At 41.0% G+C, this 16,164-nt stretch overlaps 1 protein-coding gene across 1 annotated transcript in view; it reads right to left on the reverse strand.

Moving 5' to 3' along the window:
• Positions 1–1,997: 1,997 nt before the first annotated feature.
• polrmt (polymerase (RNA) mitochondrial (DNA directed)) overlaps positions 1,998–16,164 on the reverse strand; it is a 50,753-nt gene continuing 36,586 nt past the window's right edge. Inside the window, exons 16-21 of the mRNA XM_073477115.1 lie at positions 15,719–15,771; positions 10,920–11,018; positions 10,408–10,480; positions 7,799–7,890; positions 5,473–5,546; positions 1,998–3,510 (exon numbers count right to left, since the gene is read on the reverse strand). Coding sequence (XP_073333216.1) covers positions 3,461–3,510; positions 5,473–5,546; positions 7,799–7,890; positions 10,408–10,480; positions 10,920–11,018; positions 15,719–15,771 — 441 coding nt within the window. The 3' untranslated portion in view covers positions 1,998–3,460. The remainder of the gene's footprint in view (positions 3,511–5,472; positions 5,547–7,798; positions 7,891–10,407; positions 10,481–10,919; positions 11,019–15,718; positions 15,772–16,164) is intronic.

The following is a 16,164-nucleotide window of genomic DNA, read 5'->3' on the forward strand; positions in this document are numbered from 1 at the left end:
CAACATATCGTTATTAATAAGCATTGTGGTGCTACAGAGACGCAACAGCCTACAAATCATAGCATTGAGCAATGAAAAGCCAACTTATTAAAGTGTGTTTGCAGTTCTTGTAGAGTACTATTGCATATGTGAGAAAGTAGTATAAAGCCTTTTGTGGCTCCAGAGGAAGCTGCATGTAATGCGGTATCTACCAACAGTGATGTCACTCAGTGGTTAAGCTGCATTGTGGGTAATGTAGGCTTTGAAAAACAGTCCACTGATCAAGCATTTCACTCCTGTTGGAGTCAACTAATGAATAAAATCGATACAGCAGAACCCAGAATATCGCCTTTCTTCTTCCTTTTTAACGCCTGGCGCCTACATTACCCACAATGCAGCTGAGCCACTGAGTGACATCACTGGAGGCAATTTCTCAGATTACATGCAGCTTCCTCTGGAGCCAGAAAAGGCTTTATACTACTTTCTCACATATGCAGTCGTACTCTGCAAGAACTGTAAACACACTTTAATAAGTTGGCTTTTCAATGGTCAGAATGTCCTCTTATACAACACACATGCTTTATAACACATGCAGCAGTACTCCCCAAGACCTGTAAACACACTTTAATGTGTAAAATTGGTGGAGTTACCCTTTAAGTCCTGAACTAATCAATACGCATGTTTTTAGACAGCAGGCATTCACTTGAACATTTCTGTGAAACAAGGATACCTGCTGTTAAATCTTGCAGTGTTTTTAGAGACATCAGCATATACAGAGGCAGACCCATCAGTCAGGCATAAAGGCTGAGTACGTGGGCTCAGACATTTTTAAAAGGTAGTGAATAATTGCATTTTCTTCTCTTGAGAAATATCAGAACTCCATCACCTTCGCACTACATATTTCCCTTATACAGAATCATCACTAACAAGAAGTGTTAATCTCTGGAGAGGGCCCGTAATGGAAGCTATCTGACTATTTCCTGCGACTAGCTGTGCTCCATTACCGCAGGGCCGGACCGGTACAGCTCTCTGATCTAACGGCAGACATCCTTGGAATCACCCCAGAGAAACTGAGACAGGCCCATCAAGCTACATGGCAACTGCAATTTGCAGTAAGGACATCTTCAATATCCTGTTTACGCCCTCCGCCAAAGTCAACAGTAAGTTACGCCCCATATTTAAACGTCTTCTCAACAAAAATAGACGTTTAATGTGTATGCTCCCTGACCTGCCCCCTCCGCACTGACCCCGCTACATGTTAAGCAATTTTAACAGCACTTAAAAGCTAATTCATAACCCACCGTCACTTTGGCTTGAGTCACAGCTATTGATTGAGCCACTTATGCCCTCAGCATCCACCAATCCATCATGGCCACTCTGTGGCGTTGAGCTCAGGTCGTGTAGCACAGTACAGCCGTGTCTCAGAAGCTAAGTTGTGAAATGCAATATGTGTTAAGTATGTGAGATCCTGAGAGCACTTTACAGGAGGATGCTCTGCCCTTGACAACTAGCCTCAAAGAGACAACAGACAGGAGAGACATGCTGGGAGGACGGCTGCTGGAGGGAGGACGTAGCTTAGTTTGCTTTTGCATTTACACTTAAAATTATAATTGCCACACTTCTTGTTTTTGCTCATGCAAATCACGCAATCAAATGATTTCTCTCAGATTTTAGCGCAAATTTGTTAAAATATGTGATTGTGAGCACCTCTCCTTGGTCAAGATGTCAGTGTTGTGAAGTTTCCCATGGAGATGGTGGGGTTATGGTACGGGCAGGCAAAAGCTACGGACAACAAACATGGGTGCATTTCGTTGTTGGCAATTTCAATGCACAGATACTGTGACGAGGTCCTGAGGCCCATTGTCGAGCTATTCATCCACCACCACCTCAGGTGGCAGTATGATAACACACGGCTTAATGTTGCAATGTCCTGGAAGCCACCACTGATTCATTTGAAATGTCTGTCAACACGGATGGAAAATCAGCTTGTATTATCAAATCTAATTTAATAAAAGTTAAGAAACACAAACTCTTCAAACTTTTCATAAATATACATTACAGTGTCTGAACATTCCTGTGATTTAGCAATATTCACTGTTGGCCCTCACAGAGAGCACAATGAGACTGAGAAACAGTTCAAAGAAGAACACTGTGAAATCAAGTCTTTAGGTGATAGCTCATTTTCCCCAAAACAATAATATAACAGATCAAAGTCGCGGGTCTCATCTCATATACATCAGAAAATATGAGGGGCATCTCCATGTGCATGTTGCAATGCAAATCATCTGAAAACCTACAGTCTAATCAGCGCACTATTTATGCCCCCTCGAAGATTATTTCCATTTCATTACATTGTCACTCAGCCAGCTTTGTTTGTCTGAGCCTACATTTGCCTTTGAACATCAACGGCACCTTTTGTCTGAAACTGCTGTAACGTTTCCAGCAATGATCAGATAGCACTTCGGCTATTTTTACTTCTAGATGCGGCACTGGCCCAGAAAAATAAGATCTGAGTTGATTAGCGAAGCCTGCAAAGCCTTTGTGGTGCATCTAAAAGGCGGCCTTCATCTCTTGATACACAATAGAATTGAAATATGCAGATATAACTAAATAACAGGCTGTCTCATTCATCCTGTTTAAGCACACTAAGAATACCAGCTTTTCCTTTGAACCATCGAATGAATAACTAGACATTTTTAAAAAAAACACATTTATTTTAGGGCAATTGTCAAGTGCTTAGTCACTCGAAGAAGGTAAGATTCAAGCTGAGTAAGAGCCCCTTGGCTAATCCTTCCACATGTCTCTTTCTCTCAGAGTCTTGTATTCCCCATTTGAGTAAAGCACATCTTTCTTTTCCTCTTCAAACTTCTTCAGAAATGTTTAAGAGCATTGTGTCAGAGCACCCTGCCATCCATGGTATTGATGATTAGGTGAGATAGGCGCAGGGGCCGGTCAGCGCTCTGTGGAGGTCCTCACAGCATGAAAATGCTCACACACCACCAGTCAGTACCAATTACAGTCTGTAGGTGAAAAGTTTTTGCGCAGTCTTATGAAGTAGCGTTATCAAGTGTTGCTGGGTGATGAAGAGGCAGACAGTCAGTCTTTATGGCTCATGTATGCACACTCACACATATATTTTTCTGAATATGTCCATTATGAGAGGTACTTTTCACTGATTGAAGTCTTAACATTCCCATCCGCCGCTGATTCCCTCATCTTTCGCCTGGATGAGTATCCCCACCCCCCCCTTCCATCAGCCCACTAGTCAGTTAATCAGGCGGGTTCACTGTGTGTGAACGCCTCCAGTAACTCCAGCAGCTCCAGTCAGTCTGTGGACAAGGAGGCAGGCAGGGCGCGGCTTGATCAATGTCCTGATGTCTGAGGGAGACAAAGCCGGTCGAGACCCAGGGGGCCGCAGCCTCCCTGCTGCACCGTGTCGATTCCACTCATCTCCCTCCGCTGGCTCGCCCTAACGAGCCTCTCAGCTGAAGAAATAAGTGGATTCTTTCACCCGCTGGAGATCAAAATCACCTGGAGAGGCGAGAGGCAAAGTGTCAGAGCAGGTTAAAGTCTAGAAAGTAAATCACTACTACTGTAGTGCAGCTTTAATTATAAACAAAACTTTACATTTCCACATACAATTACGCTAACACAGCTTTGAATGTGGCACAAACCAGCCAGCACAGCATTAACAAAACAACACTGTTTTGGGATAAAAAATAATGTGAAAATAGTTTTTGATGAACTAGCTTCCATCCTCCCAATTACCTGCTTTAACTTTAATACTCACACTAATTAATCAGTGTGATAATTCAGTGGTGATACCGTAAAATTTGGTCAGTCAAGGCTAAAGTACACAAGCAACTCTGTGAGGCTGTACTTAGCAAGTATAATAAAAAAGATAAAACTTTTCAGTTTCACTTGGCACCGGCAAATTTTCTGTGAACTTTAATACACCACTTGAAACCTAATTTTAGCTCTGGATGAGGCCCTGTCCTGCACTCTGCGCTCTTTGCCTCTCTGACAGCTGCAGCAGGACACCAGCCGGAGCTGCAGCTTGAATTATTGAGGAAAGGCCTTAAAATGCTTAAGAACTGCGAAAACTTAATGCAGCTAAAAAATGATGCTGACATGAATGCTTAAGCTAAAATACAAACTTACCAATACGTAGATGTTTCGGTGTTTGTCGAAACATTTACTCGTGGGTGGAACTGATATAAACTCTGGGTTTTTCAAAGGGGTCTGTTCTGATGTGATATACAGTCAGGAGCCTGCACATAGTGTTTTATTCTGAAAATTGACCAATTTCTAATGCCCTTTCCCATGTTTGACTTCCTGCCTGGCTGGCATCTTCCATCAAAAATGGATAACGCAGCATTTTTTTTTTTTAGGTGAAACAGAGTGAAGAGCCACTTCAAGTGGTTTATGAAACGCATTGTTTGCACGTCTGGCGGAAACACAGTAACAGAAACAAAGTAATAATCTCAGAGTTTAAAAGAGAAAAGACATGAACAAGCTGAATAACTTAAAGCCTTTAAGCAGCTACTGTATCGTCGTCAAAGTCCGACTCTAGCTGTTGAAGTACTGTCTGTGTACATTAATGGCTCCAAGTAATTCAGTGTGCTTTCCAGTCTTTTATCTCCACGTCTCTGCTGTCGTGGACGCACCTGATTCATCTGATCTCCTTCTGGATTATACACAGTGAAAGCAGATTCACCTTAATAATGAGTTCAGGATCGGTCATAGTGAAGATTATAATGGATTTTAGTCCAGATCCATTGAATCTCATATTGAACATTAAACACAGTGACACACACACGCACACTGACACACACCCCTCAGGAGCACACCTGACTGGTCTCAGCCCCATAAGCTGATTATGCAGAGGAGGGACACAATTAACAGTAATCAATTTATACAACCCAGCTGTCGGTGCCAAGCACACAGTAAGAGTACAGATGGAGATGGAGTGAGAGTTACATAACAGCAAAGCCTCCATCCACCTGACAGAGAGACGCTGCCTCTGTAGCTCCACTCTGGACAACAATAGACAGACGCTCACAGCAGCGACAAAGGGAAAACGGGGGAATGTGGAGCTGCTAGTGGCCATGTAGGCAGGCATGAATCCACCACTCATGATGACATAAGCTGTAAATTGAATCTTAGCCAAACTCAGTGGCTTTTCCTGTTGGAATCAGCAGGCAGAGTACCATGTCTGGAAACACAGACAGCTGGACTACGATATGAACAATAGGCAACAACAATTAGCAATTATAGGACAGGATAGAAAATATAGGATTGTGTGGGAACCCAGTGTAATAACACTCCTATCATTCCTGTTAGCCTCAAAAAGAACTTCAGGTCATGAAAGCCCTCTTCTATCCAATTACAAAAAAAGAAAAAACAGCTCCCTGTATGTTGGCCCCCTCAAACAATAAGTGAGCCTGGGTGAGGCCAGATGTTGGGAAGCCAGACAGATGCATACAAACTAACCTGTCTGGGGCACATTGGCCAGCAGCTGCATCAGCCTCTGGTACTCCTTGTGCTTCTTGTTCATGCCCTCAGCCCTGCCACAAAGGAGGAGAATAAAACAAGTGTTAAGACTTTAGTAACTCTGAGAAGAGCATGTTCGTGTTAGTCAAAGGCAACTTGAGCTGTCTCTGGAACTCATTCAAGTGACGTATTTAACCTGCTGAAGGCTGCACAAACCTGGATGTGACATTGTTGTTTATCAGACCAAAAAGGCCAGTCCAGCGAGTCAGTGCCTTTAAATTATGTTGATGTAGGTTCTCAAATCATCCAGGTCATGGTAAATCTAAGTGCTGTATCGTAGGCAACTGGACTTGTTTCAGTTTCTTGAAGACATTTCACCTCTCATCCAAGAGGCTGGGAGTTGCAGGCTTTTAAACTCTGTGTGGGAGTGTCCTTACAGAGTCGTTAGGGCCACTTGTGGGTCGTTGACCCAGCCTGCCTTCATGTGCGGTTGCTAGGGCTAGGTGTGCCCACCTAGCTCACCTAGCCCTAGCAACCCACATGAAGGCCGGTAAACCCACCTAGCTCACCTAGCCCCAGGTCTTCAAGAAACTGAAACAAGTCCAGTTGCCTACAATACAGCACTTAGATTTGCCTTTAAATTAGCACATAATTAGTGCCTCTAATCTGATGTGCTAGAGGTGGCACATTGTTAATGTGTGAGATGTGACTGGTACACTCAAAAAGTCCATGGAAATCTTTTTTCCACACACTGTTCTGCCAGACATGAGCATGATGTTGAGCAGACAGTTAGTATTGAAAAAAAAAAAGAACATGTGTTTATAGATAGATTAGACTCTCATCTTTTCAGTAATAGTCATTCTGAGAGGGAATGCCCTCATTAAAAAATGATTTTAAAATATCATGCGCAACAGAGTATACAATCAAAGCCTACAGCTATGCCCATAGGTCTTTGAGTCTAACACGCTCAAATAACGATGCAAACATTGATGATGTTGGTGTCTTTACCAAGGTCACTGTCTTACCTCAGTGTATTAGCATGCTAACATATGCTCATTCACTAAATCTCTGACTGATAGGGACGTTTTTAGCTTGATGATGGTGCTACAAGAAAAGTTAAGGGATCAGGTTCATCTTGTTCATGTTTAGTCACGTTCGTCTTCCTTGACTTCCTTCCTGACTTATCATCTGATGTTTTCCCCGGAAGTTATGCTGACAGGCGATCAAATTAAACGCACTGTTACCTTGAATAAAATTACAGATTTTTCTGGGTAGTGTCCAACTCAACACAATATTGAACAGAGGTCTAGTTGTTCTTAGTCTTTTAAATCTCCAAATAGTAGGAGAGATGTTTCACTCTAGACGGCCAATCCTACCATCCTCATGGTGGCACTACAGGAAACATCAGGGGATCATTTAAGTCAGTGGGATTCATCCTCATGGAAATCCATGTGATAGTTGTTGAGATATTTCAGCCTGGACAAAAGTGCTAGACTGACCGACTGACTGACATTGCCATTCCTCGAGCCACACCACTAACATGGCTGTAACAATGAAATGAATGCTTCAAATTTTAAAAACTAAATACAATGTAAGGGGTCTAATTCCACTTGCTTTAACCTAGACAGGACATTAAATTATCATTATATATATACACATATAATGACTTCAGGCCTAAACTGTATAGATGGATGGTTAAAAATAGACCAAAAAGTCTTTTATATTCCCACATGTCTTTTTCAATTCATTTCTACCTACAAGAATGAATAATGTGTTTGCGAGGCTCAGGGAACAGTAATGTTTCTGTGTGAGAGAGAGGGAGGGAGAAAGACAAAGAGGACAAGGGCTGCTGTGGAGTAAAGGCTATAGAGAAGGTGTCCAATTATCCCAAAGAGAGAAAAACACAGTCAGATGATGAGAATAACCCAGCCCGAGGCCAGTGAGACTGATACAGAGAGAGAAAGAGAGAGTGGGGAAATCATTTTGTATCTAATGTCACAGGACGTGGAGGAAAAACTCTGGCATAAAGTTCACAATATTATATGTGTACCTTCATGTAGGAGTTGCATGTTCAGCGTATGATGACAGAATATATAATATAATAGGCAGCATTACATAAACACAGAGAGAGACTGATGGCAGTGATGGTTGTTGTAAGAACAATTCAAACAAAATGAGGCACAGATTACACACAGGAGTAAATAAGTGTTAAAAATATGACTAATACATGAATAATTACAAATTACGAATACCAATTTTTATCATCATAAAACTGACTTAGTGTGAACAATTAATTGTGTCCCTTCATGCTGGTGCGTAAACTCACAGGGGCCCGTTGCAGTATTTCTCTAGAAGGAAGCTGGACAGCTCCTTAAGGATCGGCTGGCTGTGCAGGTTGACAAACTGTTCCCGACAGACCTGTCAGGAGGAGGAAGAAGAGGCAGAGCGGAGTGTATTTAGAGTTAATCAGGTCAAAACACTTGAAGGACAAACTCCCCAGACTCTCCCGCCTGTTGACCAGATACAAGATTGAAAGAAAAGAATGAAAAGAAACAAGAGAACAAGCACCAGTCTAAATTAAACATCTCCTTGGCTGCATTTCTTCTCCATCCCAGCTTGAATTACGCTATTTTTGTTAAATGAGAATGGAGAGAACTAGGGACGAAGACATAAAAGGTAGATTATAAAATGGAGTGTAGAGTATGGAACTGATTGACATTGTTTTTGACACACAACAGTATCACCCGGAGAAAATAAGCTCTATTAATTTATGAGTGGGTTATCAGTCATCTCTTTGGTATAGTTAGTTTTCCTAGGGTGTGTGCTCAGCAGCTCAGGTTGGAAAACATGTTGCCAGAATGTCATGATTATACTCTAACACGGACAACACAAAACAACCTGAGCTCTAAAGGTAGTGAGAAAACGGCAATGACTCTCAGACTATCAATGGTAAGCAGAGGGTAAGGGCACAGAAGATCTCTTTACTCAAGTAATGTTAGCATAAAAATGTAACATTAACATGTATAAACTCCCTGCTGTTTACTATAAAATGCATACAACCCTGATGCCAAAAAAGTGGGGATGCTGCCTAACACACAAATAAAACAGAATATGATAATATGATAATTCTTTTCAGAATAAAAGACAATGTATTTAATGTTTCACCTCATGTATATGCTTATTCTGAATCTAATTGCAGCAACGCATTTCAAACAGGTTGAGACAGGGGTTACAAAAGACTGGTAAAGTTATGAAATGCACAGGTGAACATGGTAACAGGTGATAGTATCATGATTGCGTATGAAAGGCTCAGTCTTTCAAAAGCAAAAACGGGGCGAGGTTCACCATTTTCATCCATCCACCACAGTGTATATTACAAGTTGGGCACATCAAGATAAACAGCAACTGGTAATGCTAATTCTCCAGTCGGGTGCCATAAAAAGGTGAGTTTGGATTGTTTGAAGTGGGGATGTACAAGGCACTTATTCATATTCAGTGCATTATCTACAGTGGATCATGCCCCCAGTTTGGAGAGGCAGACAGGAGTACTGGCACAGAAGCTAAGCTAATATACTGCTGAGGACAGGAGGGCAGCAGCAAAATGTATTTTAGCCACTTAAAAAAATGGTCCACCTTAAAAAAAATCAATATCAGTACATTATATTTAGAATATTTTCACTGCTTTATCTTGCTGTCAGACAGCCCTTTCTAACAGGGAACTGAATGAAGCCGTTATATTGCTCTCCACAAAGCCACCAAACTCCTTTGACAAAAACAGTGATTTTACCTTGCAGAATAGGTGAGCTGCTGGTCTACCGTTGCCGATCAATTAGTTTTTGTGTGTTATTGTGTGATTTTGGTGTTTTATCATGTTAGTTTGGATATGAATTAACCCAAAAACACAAATTGAACATGAATTTCTGGAAAATTGATCATTTTCCAGGCATTGCTCTTTGTGGTTTGTGCAGTTTTAAAAAATGAACACCTTATATTGATCTCGTCATAAGCTCAAAGTCACTCTCCAGTCACTTTTTCTTCCTATCCCCACATGTGCACGCATCACACAACGACGTCACCAGGAATCCCGTCTTTACAGGCAGCCTTGGCAGTTCAGAAAATGAGTGGATGATGAATGGAGGAAGGATCGGTTGCCATTAAAGTAAGGAAGTTCTTTATATGCTTGGGTGTTGACTAAGATATTTAACACCCCTCCTCCTGCGCTGTGTTCAATCACCTGTGTAATGAGGAAGGCGTACTCTCAGAGATCAAGAAAATAGATGTACTGACAGGGAACTGCTTCATTGGTTCTAACTCGTCTGAGATATAAGAAGACATAAAACTGCGACTGTGCTCTGAAGCTACTCCTACAGAAAAATTGGGACTTTATGGTAATGTGATCCATTTTATTCTTTGCTGTGTCTCAGTCTGGGCCTGTTGACAAGCTAGTTTTAGCAGGCTGTGGCAGAGAGTCATTTATTCAGCACACCAGGCTCCATCTAATGGTGCTACCTGCAGCCAGCAGCCTGTAAATGTATAAAACTGAAAATGTTTGTTTTACTGGCTTCACAAAGCCGATGCCTCTACTCTAAAAGAAGCACTGCTGATGCTACAAAGATTATTTCTGTCACCAGCATCCACTGTAAAAGCACTAAAATGAGCTCAGTTCTCAAAAATACCCAATTATTCTTTACCTCCATTCAGCAGAAATAAGCTATAAAGATGCCTGGATGTAAAGGCGAGAGAGAGCGAGAAGAATTGTATCACATGTGCTACCTTAAGCTCCAATTAATCAGCAAAGAAAGGAGACATGCAAACCCTGATGATACATGATCAGACAGGTTTGAAACAGCTCTGAAAGGATGATAAGGACGAGGAATGCTGAAACAATCTGGATAGGTGGAAGTAAAAAAAAAAGGTTGTACTGTGATTTGATACCTTGTTCATGGTGTCCACAGTGAGAGCGTGGGTCCAGAAACAGTCGTGAACTGAGACAAATGTCAGGCCGGCGCTGGGAGGAGAGGAAAGGGAACAAAGGGGTGAAGGTAGTCCATGAGCAGAATGAAATCAGAGGAAGAAAATAAAATAAAAGAGTAGACATATTCATTAAAAACTGTCAGACTTTGACAAAAAAGCACATTATAGCGATAATAATTGCTAAAACTACAGCGGACCTTCATTCAAAGCCTGTGTGAGTTGAGTATTAAATTATCACATCTGTCAAGAGGCTAATTTGGTGAAAAGCGCTTATATTACAAGGCTTATAATACAATGCTTATGTGAGGTGAACTGCAGCCAAAAGGAGAGGGTACGCAGATGGAGAGTGACAATATCAGAAGCATATTACAAGCTGCCTTTAGAAACATAACTCTGCATATGCAACAGGAGATACAAGGAATGTATCCGTTTTATCAACATTCATGCTCAAATAACAGTTTGTGAAGTGATACCTAAAGCAGTGGAGAGCCGTCAGCATCATGTGTGTGGAGTCCAGAGAGTGGATGAAGTTTGGCGGGAAGGCATTCTTCTGTTTAACTGTGTCTGGCCTCCTGAGAAAGGGACAAAAAGCCAAGCAAAGACATGTAAACACGGTAAACGGTACCTGTACTCTGATGCTTTCTAATGTAAAACGGGTTGTTTATTAAGCCAAGTTGTCTCACAAGTCTGTAGTGGCCTCATTATGAACCGTGCTGATAACTCCCGGGGAGACTGTTGGCAAACTTATGTTTTCATTCCTGTTTCGAGTTTGTGTACTGCTTAGAAGACAGTACATGTTAGTAACATAAAAAGCACTGTGCCCTTGAGGATGTTGTTTAGACTATGTTTGGGGATAAAATAAACGGCAAGAGTAGATAAACATTGTTTTATGAGCACTGTTTAAAGTCGAGATAAAATAAAGAGTGTCTTTTTAACCCTTTTAGATCACATCCCCGGTCATATTGTGCAGCTATTGAAAGCAACATTATGTAGGAATTGGCATTTTGTGGGATTTGGCGCCCCCCACAGTTTCTGTCGTAAATACAAATCCCAGGTCCGTAACAATTTCTCAGGTGTAATGTAGGTGCTAACTACAAACAAAACTCATGACATCATAACAATGTCATGTGTTGAAAACTTGTATGTTGAAGTAAACATGTACGCAACACTGTGATCCTACCCTCTCACTGAGGCTACATAATGCAGAAACAAGTGATGGGGGGGGTGGAGTGGCTGTGACAGAAACACCATTCACCCTGTTACAAGACACTGTGCCATCAACATGATTTTGAAGCTGTTAGTTTAGGGTGAAAAAGTTACATAATATTGCTTTAATAATATATGCCAAAATACAATGATGACTTCTTCTTGTAAAACAGAATAAGATGTGTGTTCATGCAGGCTTGAAGCAACCAATTTCAACTAATAATATCGTGACATCCACTCATCAATCAATCTTAAATTTTTAGCAGCACAGACCTCAGTTTGTTTAGTTAGCTAGCGAGCAACAACACGGTACGTCGATGCGTCTTCGGTTGTTTGCTGCCTCCAATCTTGTTCAAAATATCAAGGTACAGCCCTAATGACTGGCGGAGGGTGGTATCTGTGACAGCTCCAGATAATGCACAAGGCATTTTATAGTGGATTGCTTCTGCAACTACATGCAGCACACGATTTCAACGTTCAAATCAAATTCCTCCCAATATTATGACCCCACCCTGCCTATCAATTTTTCATTCAGAAATACATCACAAGATGGAAGCTAGATGCTCTCAAAGCGCCATTTAATCTGGACCTTAAAGCAGTCCATTGTGGGCAGTATTCTACACATACTTTATTTGAATTATTATTTTGACACCACTTAATAATCTGTGCCTTAGGTTAGCAGGAACGGCACTTCAACTGCTGTAGCAGACCTTTGACATCCACCCACCTCTCCATCGCCTACGTTGTTAGCTCAGCAGGAGACATATGAGTGAGACATTCATAAATTAGGATCACGACCTGATTCTAAATAAAGAGTTGTGTCTGAGATCAAAACCCAAATCTCTGATCTGTGCTATCACTGATATCACCCCATGAGCCAACAGTCAAGTCATTTATGATGGGCCTGGTTAGCTAGCCGTCTCAAATCATATCTGATTTATACATTTTGAACACGTGCCCAGCTTTTAGATGAGTCAACAAATATATAAAATTGTGACATAGAACACACAAAAAAAAGCTTCAGAGGTGCTGGTCGACGTGAGAAAGTGATATCAACATTGTCATGTAACTCACCGCTAGAAAGGGATTAATTAAATGCTGAACTATTCCTTTAACAGAGGGATATTGTGTTGTTGTAAATTTGTGTGCATGGAGTTCAACATCAATATTTATTTTCTACTATGCGACCCCTGGGTGACTCCGTGCTTTCTAAACAACAGTCAATATGAGAGCATACAAATATAGTACAAGGTAATATAAATGCAGTGCTGCTTCCGCTACTGATGATGGAACTGGCAGTAAAAAAAGCATCCTGCCAATCTGCCCTGTGTTCCCATTACCCTGAGCCTGTGCCATTCAAATCCTCTGGGCTGCCACAGACCAGAACGATCTTCTAATGGGAATGGAGACAGAGCGGAGAGAGCTCGAGCCAAACCCGAAGCTACACACCAGGCACACACGATGCTGCCTTGTCTGTCAGTCTCGTTTTCCTCCTGTCCGTTTTATTTTTGGCTTGGAAATGTTACACTTCTATCTTTGTGCTTTTTAGCTCAGCTGTTCTCGGGCTTCAGCTGAGCAGAAAAACAAGATTCCTGGAAATGTATTTGCAAGCACACATGCTTTGAACAAGCCTGTCTTTCTCCTTTTCCCCTTTGTCTCACTCACACACTGCACAAACATGCCACCTTTAAATCCCAGAGGCCTGACAGACTGGAAAGGTGCACGGTCAGTACTCTAAGGGTTAGCAACCACAGCTCTCTGCTCTGCAACTGTTCTCCCTATAGAGCTGATGGCTCACTTCGTATCACAGGAGATACTTAAAGTTGTCATAGGGCTCAGCATTAAATGTTTTTTTTTTCCCCACTGGATAATCAGAACGAGAGGGACGGATGAAAGAAGCAAGAAAAGCGAGGGCTTGAAGGCTGTCACTACTCCATCTGTGACCCCATTTACATATTTAGACTGGATTAAGCTTTATCATTAACAGCAAGTGCAATTGTATGTGCACCCGTTTGTGTGTGTGTGTGTGTGTGTTTGTGTGGAAGGAGAATCAGCTGGGAATAGTGTCAAGTTTAGCTCAGAATGTCAGCCTCTGATACACTGATGCTTTCTCTGACAGCAAATTTCAAGTTTCAGGCCAGATGACCTTTCAGAGCGGCATCTTTTCCTCTCAACTTGAACTTCCTCCATCTCTCCCTCTGCGCTGGCTGGTGTTTCAGTATTCACGCTGCTGGATCTGTGCTGTACTGTAGATGTCAGATTGAGGAGGACGGCTGTCAGTCTTTGTCATCTTCGTCTCCAGCACTCTCACTTCTGTCTTCCCACGACCTTCGGCCGCTGTCTCTCATTCCGTCTTTTTGTCCTCTACTCACCTCTATCACCCTTCCTCCGTTCTATCTTTTAAAACTCTAACTACACATTTTTTTTCTTTTGCCTCCCCACCATAGCAATGATTCACACATGCCAAACTGTCACTTATTCAGAGAGGACTGAGAATCATTCTGTCTTCTTTATCCCAAAAGGTCAAATATTATATATTGAAGAGGACTACCGCTCATAAAACCACAGGAGCAAAAAGGAGGCATAAAAATGTAAATGCACTGTATGTAAAGTCTCTCAATCAAAACAATGAAGACAAAGATGCAGTTTGATGATGTCTTGAAGTAGCTTTAGATCATGGAAGTTGTTGTTTTCATTGCTACCACCACTAAACTACCATCATTGTCTCTAAAAATCTATTTGATGTGACTCAGGCAGAAATGTTGATGACAAAGTGCTTTTCCATATGTTTAGTTACAGTAGCTCTCAATTACATAGCTCTAGTTACTGAACTAACAATAGCTTTTTGAATCTCACGCTCTCCAACCTTACCACACTAATTGGTACCATTTCTCCTTAGCCCCGCGTATCACACCGTCCCCCCCCATTAGCACCGACTCGATCTTTGGCTGCGAGCCATCCTCAGACATGGCAGCATGCTTGTTCTTACTGTGGTACAGCATATTGCTAGTGCTACTACTACATTAAAAAGTAGCATCACGCATTTTAACCTACATTTAACTTTGTTGCCTTTCTGGATGAAATCTCACAGTGAGCTTCTTTAAACTCACTTCATTTTTTACCTCAGACAAAGCTGTTAGCGGGGAGTGTTTCTGTATGTAAATTAACAAAATATCAACAATAATCAAAATATTTTAAATATTTAACAAAGATCTTTTTTTGACATTGCGATGCAGAAATATTACATCTTATATTTTTTTATGTAAAATGAGTTTATCCACTTTTTTGGAATCTTTTTGACTATTTCTGATGTGTTTTTGCTGCATCTCATATCTTGGCATATCATATTTTGACAGTCATGAATCCTTTTTGCTGCATAATCCCCCTTTCTCCTGATTAATGGTGTATTTTGGCAGTTGTTTTTGCAGTATATGTTATATATCCATAGATGAAGCTTCGGGACAAAGGAGTATGAGCTACTTTTAAAAACTAATTTCTGTTAGAAAAAGTTCAACTTCTTCCTTAAACTGGGAGTCTAAAACTATGCTTTCAAAGCACTTTGAAAACACATTTGATGGCATTTCCCACTTTATGACAAATGCAAAGCTATGTCCAAGTCTGAGTAGGCAATTAGTGAAAATCTCCACTGGAGACAGTGCTTTTGTGCAGCTGAAGGTATTGAAAATGTAAGCTAATTGCCTCAAGAGAGCTCTACTTTCTACTTCCATTGCATTCACTGAAGCAAAAATCTGAACATAAAGTAAAGTCTAGTCAAATCAAGTTGTCAAGTATGAAGCTACATTTTGAAAACTTGTGACTGCAAACTTAAAAAAGAAAATAACAAAAGAAGATAAAGAAATACAAAAATATGAACTGCTGGAAACACATTTCCTCCCAGCAGCTATCCTCTGTCTTCTTTCCAGGTCACTCATATGACATTTCAGCACAAAATGTCAATGAATGCCATGTGAGAATAAAAGTAGAAACACTACATCTGCTAAGGGTCAGTTTAAGTGTGAGTGTGGAGAAACAGACAGAAAGCGGTGTTAGCTGAGGGAAGACTTACTCTTTGATGTCATGGTTGATCTTGAGGTTGATATGTTGTATTAAACTCTTCACCTGGGGAGGCAGAACAAAACAAAGAAGTGAGATGTTTAATGATAATGGTTGACGCTTAAAATCCAAGTGCAAGTCTTAACTCATCACTTTTTTTCTGTTGCTGGACTAATTGATTTATTGAATGTATCATATAGTGTGGAAACACATTTCTTCTAACTTTGAAGCAACATAACATTCTAATATATCGAGGCCTTAAGATAAAAAAGAAAGTTAGGAGGATGAAAAGCAGAATGCCAGACAAGAAATTATAAAATCTTTTGAGCACAACGAACTGAACATGAGCTTTAAATGTGTTATATCCACAAGAGGCTTTAAATGCAACGCAATAAAAAAGTATCATCCGGTTCATTACTCCAGAGGCGCTTGACATTTTGCAGATTACAAATCTAACAC

The sequence above is a fragment of the Pagrus major genome, chromosome 11 (genome assembly GCF_040436345.1).
Source record: "Pagrus major chromosome 11, Pma_NU_1.0".
Lineage (NCBI taxonomy): Eukaryota > Metazoa > Chordata > Actinopteri > Spariformes > Sparidae > Pagrus > Pagrus major.